Source organism: Stegostoma tigrinum, chromosome 17 (genome assembly GCF_030684315.1).
Source record: "Stegostoma tigrinum isolate sSteTig4 chromosome 17, sSteTig4.hap1, whole genome shotgun sequence".
In the NCBI taxonomy this organism is placed as follows: Eukaryota; Metazoa; Chordata; class Chondrichthyes; order Orectolobiformes; family Stegostomatidae; genus Stegostoma; species Stegostoma tigrinum.
This window is the reverse complement of record NC_081370.1, coordinates 45,412,377-45,432,526: the sequence shown is the minus strand read 5'-3', so window position 1 is coordinate 45,432,526 and position 20,150 is coordinate 45,412,377. Positions and strand designations below refer to the sequence as shown.

General features: G+C 42.5%; 1 protein-coding gene across 4 annotated transcripts in view; it reads left to right on the top strand.

Moving 5' to 3' along the window:
• LOC125459311 (ankyrin repeat and BTB/POZ domain-containing protein 2) overlaps positions 1-20,150 on the top strand; it is a 213,095-nt gene that overhangs the window by 144,018 nt on the left and 48,927 nt on the right. For all 4 annotated transcript variants that reach the window (XR_007248997.2, XM_048545615.2, XM_048545614.2 and 1 more), the window contains 2 exons: positions 2,150-2,296; positions 7,820-8,027. Coding sequence is in view for 3 of the 4 variants with exons in the window: in XM_048545615.2 (XP_048401572.1) it covers positions 2,150-2,296; positions 7,820-8,027 (355 nt within the window). In the remaining variant the exon portion in view is untranslated. The remainder of the gene's footprint in view (positions 1-2,149; positions 2,297-7,819; positions 8,028-20,150) is intronic.

The window sequence follows — 20,150 nt, the reverse complement described above, 5'->3', positions numbered from 1 at the left end:
TGGCTGATGTAACACCCCCTGTTTAAAAAGGGAGGGAGGAAGAAGATAGGAAACTATAGGCTGGTCAGCCTGACCTCCCTTGCTATTAGGATGTTAGAGTCCATTGTTAAGGATGAGATTATGGAATACTTGGAAGTGTGTGATAAAATAGTGCTGACTCAGCATGGCTTCATCAAGAGACGGTCATGTCTGACAAATCAATTAGAATTCTATGAGGAGGTATCAAGCAAGGAAAGCCAATGGACATGATCTATATGGATTTCCAGAAGGCCTATGACAAGATGCAGCACAGGAAACTGCTAAATTTGATAAGAGCTGTTGTGTTAGGAGGATCATTAGAGGATTGGCTGGCTGGTAGAAGGCAGAGAATGGGGATAAAGGTATCTTTTTCAGGATGGCAGCAGGTGGATATTGGAGTTCTGCCCAGTTGAGACCACAATGATTCACATTAAACATTAGTGATCTGGATGAAGGAACTGAGGGCATTATTTGCTAAGTTTGTAAATGACAAAGATGGATGGAGGGGCAGGTTAGTGTTTAGGAAATGGGATAGCTCCAGAAGTATTTGGACAGGTAGGACTGCGGGCAAAGAAATAGCAGTTGGAATACCATGTGAGAAAGTGTGAGATTTAGTGCTTTGGTAGGAAGAAAAGAGGCACAGACTATTTTCTAAACAGGGAAAGGAGGAGGCCAAATTATCAAAAATCTGAAATACAAAGGGCCCCTAGGAGTCCTGCTACAGATCGCTCTTAACATGCAGATTCAGTTAGCAGTTGGAAAGGCAAATGCAATGTTGGCATTCATTCAGGAAGGCTGTAATATAAGAAAAGAAATGAACTGCAGAGGCTAACTAAGTCTCTGGTCAGACTGCATTTGGAATGTTATGGGCAGTTTTGGGCACTTATGTAAGGATGGATGTGCTAGTATTGGAAGAGGTTCAGAAGACATTCACAAGAATGATGCCATTGATGAAGAGATTGCTGTATGAAGATTGGTTGAGGTCTCTGGATCTTTACTCAGTGGAATATAGAAGGATAAGTGGGGGATCTGTTTTAACTTACAAAATACTGAGAGGCCTGAATGGAGTGAATGTGGAGAAGATGTTTTCACCACTAGGACCTGAGAACACAGTCTCAGAATGAAGGGATGGCCTTTTGAACCGAGATGAGGAATTTGTTCAGCCAGAGGATGGGGAATCTGTGGCGCTCGGTGCTGCAAAATGCTGTGGAGGCCAAATTATTGAGTGTATTTAAGACCGAGATAGATAGGTTTCTGATCCGTAAAGGGATCAAGGGTTATGTAGGGAAAAGCATTATCTCAGCAGCTGGCCTGTTTGGGAGCTAAATGCCAAAACACATTTGTTAATATGGAATCCACTCACTGAGAATATCAGTTGCCAACATCACTGTTCGGCGCCCTGTGGTACAAAGTGGCTCACGTTGTTGTTGGATGGAACCACTGTCCATTTTGCGCTACCAGCTGGTCAGGCAAAGGCACAATATTTGGAGGCCAATGAAAATGGCAAACGTTTACACAGTTTACCGCCTCCTGTTTGGTAAATCTGACTGACGTTTCCTTCAGGTTGTGTAAGTTCTGTGAGGGAGTTGGAAAAAAAAAGTACTTGGAGAAGATCACTTGATGAAAATACTCCACGGTTGACAAAACATAACATTCACAAACCATTCACCAAATAAGCAGGCGTTACATAATGTTGTTAAGCACTACTTCAAATAATTTATGTAGCTGTTATTTTATATGGCAGTCAAAATCTTTGAGAACTTTTTAATTGAGACAAGTAGAAATGATATTGCTCATTGGTGACCTGGAAGAACAGCGAGTTGTATGCACTTTGCAAGATGAACACTAAAAATGACATTTGAACTTGTGCCAGTTTGATAAGGAGTTTATGATAAACAAGAGATGTCAACATGAGATCACCAAGTTACTAAATATCTTCATGTCAACAACAGGCATTGGCACAGGCAGAACTGCCTGGTAAGGCAAGCAAAGTCATTGTAAATAGAAAGAGATTCATCCGAAAGGGGAATTCAGACTATAATTCACGTCATGAAGGAATGCAACGAGGAGGTGGATATTTACGGGTGAGTGCATGGACCTGTTACTGACCTGATGCTCCACTGTTTTGTAGGTGTGCTTTCCCTGCCTGCCCACTTCAGTTTATATAACAACGGATTGTCAACAAAAGATGGACGCGCTGACGCATACGCTCAACTGGAGCTTCGAACTCTGGAGCAGTCCCTACTGGCAACGTGTGTTGGCAGCATTTCAGAGCTAAGTGAGTTCAGTGATTTTTCACTGTCAATCTGTTGATGTTTGTATTTGTAACATTTTGCCAGAGTACACATTCTCCCTTTTGAAAAAAGTCCTTTAGTCAGTGAAATGTTTATTTCAGCAATGTTTTCCTCTGAATCCTTGCCTTTTATTTCCAGAAGGGTCCCCATTTGAAATTTGCTTCCTGACTTAGGTACCTTTAAAAAAAAATTCACTTGTGGGCCATGCTTATTGCTGGCTGGCAGGAATTCTGTTGCCTGCCCCCAATACTCTTTGAGGAAATGGTGGTGCGCTGCTAGCTTTGGACATAAAGCCACTCACTGGATGGATGCTGACAGGCAGCATGTCTCCTTACCTGTGCTCTTTCTATTGATGTATTGAGAAGGCACCAGGAATGGATTGTGAATGACTTTGTCTCCCTCCCTTTTGGAAGATACCTGTGTCCTGTTCTATAATTTCCTCCTGCTATCTGTTTGAAACCTGAATCCAGAATGTGAGGAATTGTAACGTTGAATTCATTCCCTCGGGGATTATCGCAATTCTTTTTTTTAACATTGACTTTGACACTTTCACTTTTGACATTGTTTCTGGTCATTCAAACTAATATCCATTACACAATGTAGAATGTAGTTATTGAAAAGTTTTGTGGGGAACATTTAAACTTTCATAACCCTATCCCGGTATATCTAAAAATCTATTTTTTGAGTCTAAAAGTAAATTTTTAAGAAAGAGATCGTAGGAACTGCTGATGCTGGAGAATCTGAGATAACAAGGTGTAGAGCTAGATGAACACAGCAGGCCAAGCAGTGTCAGAGGAGCAGGAAAGCTGACGTTTCGGGTCTGGACTCTTCTTCTGAAATGAAGAAGGGCCCAGACCCGAAACGTCAGCTTTCCTGCTCCTCTGATGCTGCTTGGCCTGTTGTGTTCATCCAGCTCTACACCTTGATATCTCCATTTTTAAGAAAGCTGCTTTCTGCCACTGTTTGATCAAACTCTGTTTGATCCAACAAACTCAGAGATGCCTCTGAACCTGATAACTGTGCTTGCCAGGTCACCGTCGATGTTGCTGTCCATCAGCTGCTCAAGGAGGAATGTAGGACAGGTAGAGGCTTTTTTGAAATTGGAAATATGGTGACACAGTAAATTTCCACCATGAATAAACATCCTGATGTAACTTGAGTGCTTTGATGCTCCAAAGTGTGCTGACTGTTATTTGAACTTTTAAACCTAGACCCCATCTGCCAGTTCATGTGAGCACGGCTGTAATTCACAGATGAAGAGGGAGTTCTCCAGTGTCACTGTCGACATACATCCTTCACATAGAACTATCAAGGCGGATTAACTGGACTTCTACCTCATTGCTGGATGTGAGGCTTGGCGTACAAATTGGATGCCACTGTTCCCTACACGGCAATAATGACTGTAATTCAAAAGCAATCAATTCAGCATGAAGAACCTTGGAATATTATCGTTCCAAACACTTCTTTTCACCACTTTCAATTATTTTTCTCTGCCATTGGATATTAATCTTTTGGTCCTTATTTTCCTGATCAACTCTTATGGAACGAATGGATCTTCTTGATGCCTTTCTCACTGCATTCAACAAATTTCTGCAACCACACACTTGGTCTCTTTCCTGAAGAGATCGATCTGCTTGATTCCCATGTCTGCCTCTCCTCAACCATTCTGACACATGGTGCTGAATTTTGCCACAGAGGTAGTTAGGTCTTAGGTCACCAACTTTGGTTGGACATGTTCCTGGAGGTTTACTCACACGATGTCCCATCTTCAATTGCTCCACTTAATGAAGCTTCTCCCACTGGTTTAAATTGATGACTTAATGTGTTTAAACTTATTGTAAATGGAACTCTGTTCTTTTTTTCTCCCTTTTTGGGGATTTTCTCTTTGCAATGTCTGGAGGGGTGGCAACGCCAGGAGGTGTCAGTGGGAGTGTAGGGTGTGAAAGTTCAGAGTTCCATATCAGGGTGGTTCCCCAGTACTGTTCTGTCTCTAGGCATGACACCAGGAAGCATTACTACAAGAATTGCCAAACATTTGTAGGAGGTGGGCAGCCAATTAAACCAGTGATCATGATGGCATTTGGTCATGTTGAACGGATCCCTCCGCCGAGTTTAAAGATGGCCTTAGACCAGAGTGCAGTCAGTCCCTTCCGCAATTGGCCCAATGAATGAACTGCAGTTGTGAAAAGTTTGCATCTGTCACCAAACCCATTCCTAAGAGCTGGAGTGGACCATTCCGCCTGTGAAGACTGCTCCACAATTTACTAAGATTATAGCTGATCTGATTGTGGCCTCAGTTCCTCTTTCCTCTGTTTTGAGGTGCCTCACATTTGCCTTTCCGCCTGAGCAGTGCTGACATCTTCCACTGGGGCAATCAGTAGCCAATTTTATGAGCTGCTCCCCAGTTGGGTCTCCACAGGAACATGCCCCTGCCCTTAATTGGACACTAATTCTGGAGGCGGCCAATGGGAAACACATCTTATGTAAAGTTGGATTGCGGGGCACCTTGATGACGCACATTGGCTCAGGATCTGCATGTCAGCTTGACTTCTACTTACTAATGCCCTTGGGGAAACGGATCCTTTAGTTTTACACAAGGAATATTGTATAAGTGTAAACTACAGTTCCTCTGATAAAGGAGAGAAAACAAAAGGAAATCCAGAAGCAAGAGTAAACTCATCACTTTGTATTTCAAGTGACATTTCAAGTTCCATACGATGTTGGGACACACCGACTAGAAGACAATTTTTAACAAAGTTGCCTTGAGTGTGGAAAGTAATTAGATGGGAGTAGAGTTGGAGACTCTTATTAATGGTGTTACATTCCTATCTCTGACTTGTGCTCCAATTCAGTCTTGGTTTGCTGTGGGAGCAGAGCGTTGCTGAATTTGCTGTTACAAATCTACAGAGGGTCGACTGAAGCTTCAAACTGTCTTGTTCTAGCCTCACTTTCTTGCCTTGCTTGTTCCCCACAATTCAAGTGGAGAAAAACATGCTTGGGAAATAATACAGAGAAGAGAATCATCCGTGCTGTAAAGGGGATGAAATGTGAAGAAAGATTGAAGCTTAAATTTTGCGGTTCAGAGGGAAGGGCCTTGATCATAAAAAGCAAATTACATGTTAACTCAGGACGCTACTTTTAAAGACATTCAACAAAGAGAACATTGAAGATGGTGAAAAATATAAAACAGATCTTAAAAAATGATATTAAATGAGAATGAACATTCAGTAAATTAAGGTGGATACTCAAATTTTAATTTAGCTTTTGGATTAATTGAATTATTCAAAGTGTAGGTCAAATGACGATTATTCATCTTATACTTATTGTTTTGTTTTCTGTCTTTTTTCCAAGTCCCTTTCATGCTCGGCCTATTCTTTGACCTAGATACTAAATAAGCAGAATTTTTGTTAATATAATTTTTCAGAGACGTGGAGCGCCCTATTCCCTCGCCAAAAAATCTAATTGCGTTCAGAGCTTTTTCTAGGAAGAGCTCCAGCTTATTTGATTTGCTTGGTAAAACTTCTAACTTGCAATGAAAGAAGCACGAATACTGACAGCTCTTTAACCAACCATCAAGCAGCATTGTCATTAAATGCACTGAACTGTGAGAGCTAAAAATGTGAAAAATATTCAAATTGCCACAATGCATAGACTGTCCCTCAGTTGACATGAACTAGAAGAACTGCAAGCATTCTGTTCACAGTGAAATGTGAACCCATGCTTCAACGTGGCTGGAAAGATCAATAAAGTTAAATAAAATAGTAAGATAAATAAAGCATCCCACACCATACTGATTTAAATGGCTATCCTGATAGCTGGTGAAAAGACATATGATTCATTTCCCTCCAGCCTCACCTTTCACTCATTTCTGAAATACAGAACAACCACCAACTTGGCTGTAGATCCTGAGGTCTCCTCGGTTTCTTCCAGTCTTCAATAGCTAAAGACTTTTCCAGTGCCTGTTAACACTCACTCTTTCTCCTGGAGCACAAGGGAATGTCTGTAACAAGCTACAGGTAGCAAAACAACCTATTTGATTTGATTTGGCTGCTTTTATTCATTAAACTATTTACTAAAAAAGCCATTGGCATGCTACCTCCCCACCTTCCCCAGAAATTGAACCTCTGCCCCATGTCTGCCTGACATTTTGATTGCAGGCGAATTCCTCTAACTCAGTTTCAAAATCAGCTACGCTAGAAAGTGTGCTGCTTGGCTAAAGAATCAAGTGTAGAAATGTGGAAGGATTTTGGAGATGCTGCTTTATTTTAAAACATTATTTTTCTCGAATGTTTTGGACAGCAATCAGGGAGTTTTCTCAAGCTTTGCCAATTCCCCTGTAAGTGGAAGGCCTGTATGCATTATTGTGATTTGAGCATCTCTTGTAAAGTAACAGGATTCAGGAGTTTTGATGACACAGGAGCAGTTATAAATAGTAGTCATGGGTGGCACAGTTGTTCAGGCACATTTATATTATGCCATCCTGTGCCAGGAAGATCATGACTGGGTTCAGAGCTACATTTCCTTTCACAGTGAGGTATCTGAGTCATTTTTAGATGGGTCGCCTACAGTGACACACCATTAACGACAGCAGCATGTCCAACCTACCTTGCAGGAGCCTCTTCAAACAAAAATTGATACTTATTCAAATAAGAAATCATTAGGGTGGGTTGACTAAACTTAATCAAGAAGGAGGGTTTTAAAGTTCTGAAATTTAGAGACTGAGAGCTCAAGGAGGGAAACGGAGAGGCTAATATGTAGACAGTTGAAGGCAACAGTCGATGGATAAGCTGATGGAAGTTGGACATTAGAATGAGAATTAGGTTTATTGTCACATGTGCTCAATTACAGGGATACATTAGTGCAGAAAAAAATGTACAAAGTTGCCATTTCCAGTGCCATTTTAAGTACAAAGGTACTTGTGTCCAAAATCTTAGATACAAATTAGAAAAATAAAGGTAAAAGTTCAACATTATAGTCCTTCTAAAGCAGGGAGTCCATGCTGGGTTTCACCTTGAGGAGTCAAGGATTAAAGAACAGAGTCTGGTGCAGGGCGGAAGTCAATGGCTTTGGGCCTTCCCAGTATTGGATTGGAGAAAGTTTGAGGTAACCAGAACTGAATGTCAGAGAGTCTGGCAGCCTTGAGGTGGTGGTGACACAGACGCTGGGTGTCGCATGGAAGTTGACCTGTTTCAGTTGCTGCCTCTGAGATACAGCATACAAATAAGAAAAAGAAGGTGTCGAGGAATAAATGCTTGGAAAAGAAACGGCTACAGGAGAATCTCCAGCAATGCTTGGGCAGGTAAAAACGAAACAAGGTGAGGACTGAGCAGTTAAGGAAAGGATTGTTGACTTTTAGAATGATTGAATATAAGCTGAAATAAGAGTTGTTGCGAATATGTTGCTGGACCATCAGCAGTGATCATGGGGACAATTTATCATTCATCTGTTTCCCATTTGTATGGTCATGTATTGGTTTCTGATCCCTTTATGCCGTGGTTCTACTGTAGGTGATCTGGTGTGTCGAGCTATGCACCACCTGCAATGTTCAAACACACTGTCTCCAGGAGTGAGCCCATGTCGTCATGGCAGACAGCAGCCCGTCACCTGGTCTCCTGATGCCCTGCACACACTTTACTATTTTCTGCGATGCCCCCAGATGGAATCGATGGAGAATCCCAACCTGGATCCCCCCCGAGTTTCCTTAAATAATGAGAGGTAAGGTTTCATTCGTCTGTCGTTGTATTTTGTGATTCAGCTTACACCTTTTTGCCGCCTCATGCGTTGCTTTTTTTAAAAAAAAACTTCTTTTCAGACATTTGTTCTCCTAATGGTTATGAAGTGGGGGTTTTTTTTCCTCGAAATGCTAGTTTTGACTTTTTGAATGATACGAGAGTTGGCCTCACTATGGATCGTACCACAGTGTTTAGATAGTAGCTGGTCCTTGTGGAGCCTTTGTGGTGAGTTACCAATCTGAGCCGTATGTTTGAACAGACAGGTGCACAAATTTGGAGCAGGGATAAGTAGTTCAGCCCCTTGGTAATTCAGAATTCAGCAAGATTCATGATCTTATGGCCTTGAATCCGCATTTCCACCTCCCTGCCCAATAACCATTGATATCCTTGTCTTTAATACATAGAACATAGAACGATACAGCACAGAACAGGCCCTTCGGCCCTCGATGTTGTGCCAACCTGTAAACTAATCTAAGCCCATCCCCCTACACTATCCCATCATCATCCACATGCTTATCCAAGGACTGTTTAAATGCCCCTAATGTGGCTAAGTTAACTACATATCTGTCTTAAAAATGTTCAACTTGTCTGAAGATTCTCATTTGTACTGGTGGGCCCTCAGGACAAGGACAACACGGATCATCTATTTGGCACTAAATAAAAACCAAAATAACTGAGGACGCTGTAAATCAAGAAACAAAACAGAAATTGCTGCTAAAGCCCAGCAGGTCTGGCAGTATCTGTGGAGGAAAAAACAGAGTTAATGTTTCAGATCAGGTGATCCTTCCTCAGGACTGATGGTGGCTGGGAAAACGTAAGTTTATTTACAGAAAAAGGAGGGAGGGTGAGGGGGATGGGGTAAGGAGTAAATGATAGGGTAGAGCCGAAAGAGAGAGAAGAGCACTTGGACAGACAAAGGCGTCGATAACGATCAGGTTTGCTTGGTGAATAGTTGTTAATGGGGACTATTAGTGACTAGTAACAAGTAGTGTGTAATGGCAGGCTATATGGTAACAGGGTGTGGTGTGTGGTGTGTGGGGTTGGGGGCTGGGACATGGGAGAGTTTAGGCCCTAAAATTATTGAACTCAATATTGAGTCTGGAGGGCTGCAGGGTCCCCAAGTGGAAAATGAGGCAGTGTTCTTCGAGCTTGCATTGAGCTTCGCTAGACCACTGCAGTGAGCCAGAGACAGACATGTTAGTCAGGGAACAGGGTGGTTTATTAAAATGGCAGGCAATGGGAAGTTCAGGGTCTTTTTTTGCGATCAGAACATGGATGTTCTGCGAAGTGGTCACCCAGCCTATGTTTTGTTTCCCCAATGTAGAGGAGACCACATTGTGAGCAGCGAATACAATAGACTAGATTCTGGGGAGTGCAGGTGAAGTGTTGCTTCACCTGGAAAGTATGTTTAGGCCCTTGGATTCTGGGGAGAGAGGAGGTAAATGGGCAGGTGTTGCACCTTCGCCGGTTACAGGGGAAGGTGTGTAGGGCAGTGGGGGGGTGTTCGGGTGAAGGAAGTGTGTACCAGGGTGTCTCGGAGGGAACGGTCCCTGCGGAAGGCAGACAATAGAGAGGAGTGGAATATGTATCAGAGATAATGGGAACTGCAGATGCTGGAGATTCCAAGATAATAAAATGTGAGGCTGGATGAACACAGGAGGCCAAGCAGCATCTCAGGAGCACAAAAGCTGACGTTTCGGGCCTAGACCCTTCATCAGAGAGGGGGATGGGGGGAGGAAACTGGAATAAATAGGGAGAGAGGGGGAGGCGGACCGAAGATGGAGAGTAAAGAAGATAGGTGGAGAGAGTATAGGTGGGGAGGTAGGGAGGGGACAGGTCAGTCCAGGGAAGACGGACAGGTCAAGGAGGTGGGATGAGGTTAGTAGGTAGCTGGGGGTGCGGCTTGGGGTGGGAGGAAGGGATGGGTGAGAGGAAGAACCGGTTAGGGAGGCAGAGACAGGTTGGACTGGTTTTGGGATGCAGTGGGTGGGGGGGAAGAGCTGGGCTGGTTGTGTGGTGCAGTGGGGGGAGGGGATGAACTGGGCTGGTTTAGGGATGCAGTAGGGGAAGGGGAGATTTTGAAGCTGGTGAAGTCCACATTGATACCATATGGCTGCAGGGTTCCCAGGCGGAATATGAGTTGCTGTTCCTGCAACCTTCGGGTGGCATCATTGTGGCAGTGCAGGAGGCCCATGATGGACATGTCATCAAGAGAATGGGAGGGGGATATGTGTCTGGTTTGTCTGGTGTGTCTAGTGCGTCTATTTGGCACCTTTGATGATGGAATTCTTTAGGGAACAGAATTCCAAAAACTTATGACTGTTTAGAGAAAAAAAAATTCTCCTCATTTCTGTTTTAAATGGGAAACACCCTATTTTTCAAAAATAGAAATTGCTGGAAAAGCTCAGCAGGTCTAGTAGCATCTGTGGAGAGTAATCAGAGTTAGCATTTTGGGTTGAATGACCCTTCCTCAGGACTGATGCGAGGTAGGAAAATGCTGGTTTACGTAAAGAAGATAGAGAAGGGGGAGGGGTTAAGGAATTGATGGGTGGGGTTAGAGCCAAAGAGAGAGAAGAGCAATTAGAAAGATAAAGGAGTGGATAACGATCTGGCTAGGAAGGTGAGAGGACCCAAAAACACCTGCCAGGTGAAGCAGCCCTTTACCTGCACTTCCTACAATCTGGTCTACTGCATTTGCTGCTCACAATGTGGTCTCCTCTGCATTGGGGAAACAAAGCATTGACTGGGTGACTGCTTCGCAGAACATCTTCGTTCTGCTTTCAAAAAGACCCTGAGCTTCCAGTTATCTGTCACTTTAACACACGGCATCCTGTTCCGTGGCCAACATCTCTGTCTCAGGGTTCCAGTGGAACTCAGCACAAACTGGAAGAACAACACCTCAGCAGAGATGATGGGAACTGCAGATGCTGGAGAATCCAAGATAACAAAGTGTGAAGGATCTAGGCCCGAAACATCAGTTTTTGTGCTCCTGAAATGCTGCTTGGCCTGCTGTGTTCATTCAGCTTCACACTTTGTTATCTTGAACAACACCTCATTTTCTGTTTGGGGACCATGCAGCCCAATGGACTTCACAAGCTTCAAAATCTCCCCTCCCCCTACCACATCCCAAAACCAGCCCAGCTCGTCCCTGCCACCCTAACCCGTCCTTCCTCCCACCTATCCCCTCCTCCCACCTCAAGCCCCACCCCCATCTCCTATCCACCTACCAACCTCATCCCGATCCCTTGACCTGTCCATCCTCCCTGGACTGACCTATCTCCTTCCTAACTCCTCACCTGCACTCACCTTTACTGGCTCCATCCCAACATCTTTGACCTGTCTGTCTCCTCTCCACCTATCTTCTCCTCTATCCATCTTCTATCTGCCTCCCCCTCTCGCCCTATTTATTTCAGAACCCCCTTTCCCTCCCCCATTTCTGAAGAAGGGTCCAGACTTGAAACATCAACTTTCCTGCTCCTCTGATGCTGCTTGGGCTGCTGTGTTCATCAAGCTCTACACCTTTGTTATCTCAGACTCTCCAGCATCTAAGGATCCTACTATCTTGGTATCACAAGTCTGCGAACAGTCCCCATTAACAGCTATTCACACTCCTGGCCAGATTGTTGTCAATTCCTTTGTCGATCCAACTGCTCTTCTCTCTCTTTGGGCTCTATCCCCACCTATCATTTACTTCCTGGCCTCTTCACCCACCCTACCTTCTGCATATAAACAGGCATTTTTCTAGCTACCATCAGCTCTGAGGAAGGGTCACTTGACCTGAAACACTAACTTCAATTTCTCTCAACAGATTTCTCTCCACCTGCTGAACTTTTCAAGCAATTTCTATTATTGTCTCTGATTAACAACATCGACAGTTCTGAATTAGTATTTGACGCCTTATTTTATATTGGTGGCCCATTGTTCTCGTTGTTCCCACAAAGGAAACACTCAGAATCCACCTGATCAATTTCCTTCCAATCTTGTAAGGTCAACGCTTATTCTTCTAAGCCACAATAGATACAGGACCAACTTATATAGTCTTTCCTCAGAAGATAATCTGACCACTACCACCCACCCAATCCTAGGTTTCAGTCGTAGTGACACAGCATGGAAACAGACCGTTCGGTCCAACCAGTCCACACTGACCATGTTCCCAAACTAAATCTGCCAGCTCTTGGCCCATATTTCTCCAAACCACTGTTCTTCTTGTACTTGCCCAAATGTCTTTTAAATGTTGTAATTTTTCATGCATCCGCCACTTTCTTTGGCAGAGCAATTCACCCATAAACTACTCCATGTAGCTAAAAAAAACCCTCATACTGTTTTTAAATCTTTCTCCTTTTGCCTTAAAAATATGACCCTAGGGAAAAGGCCACTGGCGTTTACCTTACCTTTGCCCCTCATGATTTTATAATCATCAATAAAGTCACTCCTCAACTTCTTATGCTACAGTGAGAAAAGTTCCATCTATTTTTATTTTTCAAACCCTCCATTCCTGGCAACATCCTGGTAAATCTTTTCTGAACTCTAGCCAATTTAACTCTGGCCAATTCCTATAACAGGGTGACCAGAACTGCACACAGTATTCCAGAAGATGTCTCACTAATGTCCTGTACAACCTCAACATGATGTTCCAACTCATTTACTCAATGGTCTCAGCAACAAAGTCAACCATACTAAACACCTTCCTAAATACCCTGTCTACCTGTGTAATACACATGTCAAAGAATTATGTACTTAAACCCCTGGGTTTCTCATTTAGAACACTACTGAGGGTTCAACCATTAATCGTATAAGTCCTGTGCTTGTTTCTATTGCCAAAATGCAATACCTCGCATTTATCCAAATTAAACTTCACTGCTACTCCTCAGCCCATTGACCCAATTGATTAAGATCTGCTTGTAATCTTAGATAATCTTCATATCCATACACCAACAATTTTGGTGTCATATGCAAATTTTTAAACCATGCCTCCTAAATTCTCCTCCAAATCATTTATACAAATAATATCATTTTCTTAAAAAAAAATAAAAAAGTCCAGTGAACCTTCTCTGAACAGAATGTAATTTGTATTTGTAAATTTATATCTTTCTTAAGTGAGTCCATCATTGTACACAGTATTCCAGATGAGGTCAAGCTCGCACAGCTGCAGCAACAGAACACTACTTCTATATCCCATTTTACTTCCAATAATGACAGCTTTCCATTTGCTGTCTGATCTTGCTGCACCTGTATACTAACTTAATGTACCAGTACACCCAAACTATTGCTCCGAAACTCGGAGTTCTGTAATCTCTCTTCTTTTAAGTAATATTTTGCATTTTTATTGCTGTCAAAGTGCACAAGCTCATGTGGGTATCATTATACTCAATCTGCCAAAATTTTGCACAATAACTTAACATCTTTTTATATTTCTGTGCAGGTTATTTATGTCCTCTTTCAGCAAAATTAGCAACCACAGGTTTAAGTTCTTTTCTAAGAATTTAATATAAATCAATAAAAGTTGAAACTCCAGCTTTGATCCCTGTGGCAATCTACTTGACGCAATGTACCAACCCAGAAATGACCTATTTATGCCTCCTGATTTCTGTTGGCTAACCAGTCCTCTGTCCATGCTAAAATGTCACCCCTACACCATGTGACCTTACTTTCCATAGTAACCTTCAAGTGTCTCTTGTCAAATTCCTCCTTGAAATCTAAGTATGCCAAATCTACAGATTCTCATTTATCCTCATTATTTTCTTCAAATAAAACATAAGTTAATCAAACATAGTTACCCTTTCACAAAACCATGTTAATTCAGCCTCATTGCATTAAGGTTTTCTAAGTGCCCTCTGTAATCTCAATTAATAATAAATTACAACATTTTCAGCAAATCTGATAGATGTTAAAGCTAGTCACCCTCTAGTTTCCAGCTTTCTACCTTCTTTTTTTGGAAAAAAAAATGTGTATTTACTGTGTTCCAGTCTGAGAGGATGTTTCCGGAACTCAGAAAGCTCTGGAAGATTAAAACCAATGAATCTAATCTTGCAACAGCACCTTTAAGGAAGAAGACGGGGGTGGTGGTGGAGATTTGATTTTTAGGCTGGAGACCTGAGATCAGCAGTGTGCAACAAGGATCGGTGCTGGGTCCACTGATTTTCATCGTTTATAGAAATGATTTGGATGAGAATGTGGGAGGTATGGTAAGCAAGTTTGCAGATTATACCAAAATTGAAGGTGTAGTGGTAAAGGTTACCTCTGAGTATAACAAAATCTTGATCAGATGGGCCAATGGGCTGAGGAGTGGCAAATGCAGTTTAATTTAGATAAATGTGCGGTGCTGTACTTTGGAAAGGCATATCAGGGCAGGGCTTATACATTTTATGGTAAGGTCCTAGGGAGCATGTTGATCAAAGAGACCTTGGAGTGCAGGTTCATAGTTCCTTGAAAGTGGAGTTGCAGGTAGACAGGGTAGTGAAGAAAACATTTAGTAAGCTTGTCTTTATTGGTCAGTGCAATGACTATAGGAGTTGGAAGGTCATGTTGTGGCTGTACAGGACATTGGCGAGGCCCCTTTTGGAATACTGCGTGTAATTCTGGTCTCCCTGCTATTGGAAGGATGTTGTGAAACTTGAAAGGTTTCAGAGAAGGTTTACAAAGATGCTGCCAAGATGTTGGAGGGTTTGAGCTATAGGGAGAGACTGAATAGGCTGGGCTATTTTCCCTGGATCATCAGAGACTGAAGACTGACCTTACAGGGATTTAGGAAAAAATGAGGGGCATAGATAGAGTAAGCAGACAAGATCTTTTCCTGGGGTGGGGGAGTCCAAGACTAGAGGGGCGTAGGTTTAAGGCGAGAGGGAGAAAGATTTACAAGGGACCAAAGGGCAACATTTCCTGCCGAAGATGTTGCATATTTGGAATGAGTTGTGAGAGGAAGTGGTGGAGGCTGTTACAATTACAACATTTAAAAGGTAATTGGACGGGCATCTGATTAAAAAGGGTTTAGAGGGAAATGGGCCAAATGCTGGCAAGTGGGACCAGATTAATTTTAGAAATCTCGTCGGCATGGACGAGCTGGATGAAATGGTCTCTTTCCCTGCTGAACAGCTCTGACTCTATCCTTGGATAAAGTCCTTCCGGATATATGTAGTGAAAGCTAGCTTGTTTCTGACTGACGGTGTGAAAAGAATGACTGTCCAAAATTATGTACATCCAGCAGTCAGTTACTCAGCAGCATTGCTGAAGGTATTAACACAAAGTCAGAAAATAGCAAGATAAATTTTAATTAAAGGAAGACGGACCTCAGGATAGGCACAGTAGTTAATATGGAGCAGATGGGAACCTGCGGGAGTTTGTATTGTGCTCAAGAGGTAGTTTGACAGTTTGTAGCATTACAGCAGTATGCTTTAGTGTAGTAATGCTGGGTGCTGAAAAAGGTACATGCGACCAGTGCACAGGCAACGCGGGAATGGAAAAGGAATGAGAAATTTACTCTTTACCTTGCAGTACACATCTCGTGTCTTAGTTTCAAAAACACATCAAATTGGTATAAAAATATTGAAACAGCACAATTCTGCTGGCATTAGTCAGCAGCTCCTTCTTCTCTTGTATTGACATTTGGAATAAGGGTCTGGGAACCTCCGTGGACAATGGGACTCTTGACCACACAGCCTCATTTGCTCTTTTTCTCTTTCGACTCTTCTGCTTTGACATTTATCCTCCTATTTCAGAAATTTTAATAAACATTTTGAATGTACAAATTGGACATCTTCTTATATTCCTAAAGTAAAATTGTTTTCATAATATCATGAATAACATGCTTAGTGGTTGAGTTCAACTGAGTTATTTGCGAAGTTGCTCAGGTGAAACACCACTAACCATCACCTGTAGATGGATAAAATGATGCTCCTCTAAGTCTGCAAAATGTGGTTGACCTATCGCTGACACCAGCAAAAGTTTGAGATGTATCATCAGCGCTGCCTAGAGATGATCCTTTGCATCATTTGGATGGTTTGCTGCATAAATATGAGACTCCTCCAGGCAGGGAAAGACCCAAGTGTTGAAATGACCATTCTTACATGGAAACTGAACTGGATCTGAATGCCAAACACTGGTCTTTCAATGTGCGCTCCCTACCGTTAGCTCACAATACGACTGCCCACAACATTTTAAAGATATCCTGAGAAGCTACATGAAGAAGACTAACTCTGACCTCAACTGCTGGAAGCTAATGCAGCGAGCCACCCACAGCATCAAGACCTGTTTCATCAAGGTGTAGGTGACTATGAAAAAGTGGATGACGGAGACCAAAGACATGACAGCAAGATAGAAACCACTCATTGACCACAGACTGACCAACTGACCGATGATGTAGGTTTTGGACATTTTCCTCTCATAAAATTGTTCCTTCTTAGACTTTTATTCACCCTTTTCCATCATGTTTTATCTTGCACTGATTTCACTCCTATCTATCCAAATCTCTCTCTCTTTCATTGCTCCTTCCTATTCCCTCTCCCATTCTCTACTCTACGTTTCTAGTCTACTCAAGCCATCCTTCTCACTGTGAACATCTGCCAGTGGTTATTATTTCTAAAGGTGAAAGGAAGCGTTAAGATGTGAGCCAATAGCTGCAGATCTTGGTATCGTGTTAGTCTCAGATCTGTAAGTGTCAGCATTGAATCAATAGCAAGGACAGCTGAAGCCACCATCATCCCAGAGGCCTACTCTGTCTTTAGGGAGAAATGACTGGTGGTGATTTTAACCCAATAGTCACTTCAGGAGGTTGGTGAGGGATGACATTGAGAAGGTGGGTCCTTTGTGGTGACCTCGGCCAGTACAGGAATTGAACCCACGCTGTTGGTGCAACCCTTCTTAACAAACCAGCCCCCCACAAACTGAGCTAGGCGGCCCCCACTACCTGTGGTTGGCCATATAGCCATTTTCCCTGGCTGTTGTGACAATGACTAGCTCCTGGTTTGTGCTGCAGTATCACCAGTCAGTACGTCCACAATTCCTACCACCTCTCCCACTCAGTGGTATGATAGACCTGCCCCATGGCAATGCACTACTGCATTTTCAAGACACAGAGAATGACCTAGTGCAGGTGTGAGGCCAAAGACTGATATGAGGAAATGACCGCTTAGTGCTTCAAAGACATTGTGAAAACTACTTTTAAAAGATGTGTTATGTTTTAGGAATTTTGGATGTGTGCACTCCTGACAAGTCATTGCGCTATGGTTTTGGTTAATATTTATGTCTTGTGTGGGAGATCAGGGTGGAAAAGCCGTACATTTTAGAGGTTAGAGGTTTTTCCATGATAGTGTTATTAACTGTACTCTAGCACTTGCTTTAAAACGTGACGGCTGGTCTTGCATTCGTTTCCTTGTCTTGCAGATTGTGTAAACAGTGTTGAGCCTGACTGGCACTTTTGGCCTGACATGACATGGGCTGTTCCCTTGGGAGGACGTGCTGACATCTTGAATGAGGCGCTCCTCATGCTACTGCACATTCCCCTCGACCAACCAAGAAACATGTCCTCAAGCGAAGACTCTCTGGCTGGGTTATTTACCCACAAAATATTTTTGCTTCTTCATCAAGCTTATATACATATGTGCCTGTTCATCCATCTGAGCCTGCTTCTCCCATTCAATAATATCGCATTTGATCAGTTCCAATTTCATATTCAATTCCACTTTCTTCACAGCATCTCCCTGCCCCAAATAATCATTCCACTCCCTTGTTCATCAAGAATCACTCTAACTCAGCTTTAAAAATATTCCATGATCCAGTCTCCACTGCTCATCTCTAGAGAAGAATTCTATAGGTCAGTGACCCTCTGAGAGAGAAATTGCTCATCTCCTGAAATTATTTTTTTCCTGTGTGTCCTTGCTGTAGTCCCTCGCAGATAAATGTTAATTCCAGTACTTTCCACATCATTCTTGAAATGGGCCCTATTATTCTAAATCATCAACAACCCACCACATTGCAAAGCTCAAGTAGTACAGATAACATTTTAGTTTATTAGCTGACTTCCTATTCTATATTGTGACCAGCATGTCATGCTGCTAAAGCATAAATTATACTGTCCTTTTTTTTAAAAACTCTTTCGGGGGAATGGGCTTCACCAGGTAGGCCAGCATTTACTAGCTAACTGTCATTGCCCTGGAGAAGATGGTGGTGAGCTTCCTTCTTGAATCTATGCAGTCCATTTGGAAGGCGCTCCTGTGAGGGAGGGAATTCCAGGGCTTTCACCTAGCAACGATGAAGGAACAGCATAATATTTCTCAGGAATGTGACCAGGGTTCTCCTGACCTTCCATTGTGACTTCAGCAGGAGATGGTTGGAAATCCTGATGAGTCAGCAGAAGAAATCATTCTTTTATAAAGCCATTCATATTTTTACCTTGTACATCAGATTGTCTGTGGAAGTGCCTTTCTCTAGAGGAGAGGGTGGATGAGTTCTTTCAGATGAAGGAGAATTTAATTCCTGTGGTGAGCGGAGAAAGCACGAAAATTTTGATGAGAGGAAAAAAGTGAACAATATGACTACGTTAGAGAGCAGTAGGTTAAAAGATGGAAAATAACTTTGCGCAATGAGATGGAGAAATCTATATAACGTTTAATAGGGGTGGAAATAGGAATCTGAGTACAATACCGAATGATTAGTCAAGAAAATTGCATGCCTACTAAATGTCATCTCAGTTTCCAGGAAACTAATATTTTCCTACTGTGGAAAAGACCTATGAGAGATTCCATTCCAATGGCCTTATTGAACAAGTACTTACATCTTTGATAATATCTTCAGATGCTAAAGCCATGGATTCAATTTAAAAGAAGAAAGGTTTTGGTTTCTGGGATGTGGGCGTCACTGGCTGGACCAGCATTTGAAGCCCATCCTTCATTGCCCTTGAATTGGGTGACTTGTGAGGTTTCAGAAGACAGTTGAGAGTCAACTACATTGCTGTGGTTCTGGATTAGCATGTGGGCCAGATCAGGTAAGGTTGACAGATTTCCTTCCCTGACTGACATTAGTGAACTGCATGAGCTTTTACAGAAAGTGACAGTTGTTCCATGGTTACCATTAAAACAGCTTTTAGTTACAGATCATTTTTGATTTCAAAGTTCACCATCTGCCCTGGAGGGCATTGAACCCATGTCCAGAGAATTTTAATTAGAACCTCTGTGTTACTGTTGTAGTGACATTGCCATCACTCCTCCACCTCTCCAGGTACATAGGTCATTTAGATTTTGCTTTCAGTGAACTCCACACTAACTATACCTTCGGCAATCATGGCTCAGACTGTGGATTATGCCTCTTCCATAGACTCTTGCCTCCTTTTGTTTATTCCATTCTCCCTTTAACCTGATACTGTTCTCTTGTACAATGTTCTCCTTCTACTCTTCCTGTCATCTTCCCGACTTTCTCTCTCTTTTGGTCTATAGCATCATCATTTGTATCATCATCATTGGATTAGTCATGTCACAATATATATTAGATTTACAACTTGTTTGCAGAGGCTAGTGAATACGTGAGATGGATTGCCCAGTGGGGAAAGACAAATTATATTATCTGTTGAAGATGTTGTCAATTGAGAGGTCTTGTTTGTTTTAGGACTAGGTGGGTAAAAAGTAGGTATCATATTTATACCTTTCTTCAGATGGAAGAGTCATTGTTAACTCAACATTAACTCAGCTTCTGTGTCTCCACAGAGGCTGCCAGTCCTCCCATGTATTTCTGTTTATGTTTTTGATTTTCAGCATCTTAGTATTTTGCTTCATTGTTAAATTCTTCACATTTTGTGACCTTATACTTGCTTTGTTCAGACAATTCTGAGAAGGTCTCCATTCAGAAGTGTGCCACTGTGGGAAAATATTGGATGAAGTGGATAAAATCATTAAGGCCATGACCTCACTCCAATTGAGGGAAATTCTCAAATGTGGAAAATATTAAAGTTCACAGAATCCCTACAGTGTGGAAACAGGCCCTTTGGCCTAACCCCAGACCCACCCCATCTACACATCCCTGAACACTATGGTCAACTTAGCATGGCCATTCCACCTAGTGCACACATCTTTAGACTGTGGGAGGAAACTGGAGCACCCGGAGGAAATCTATGCAGACA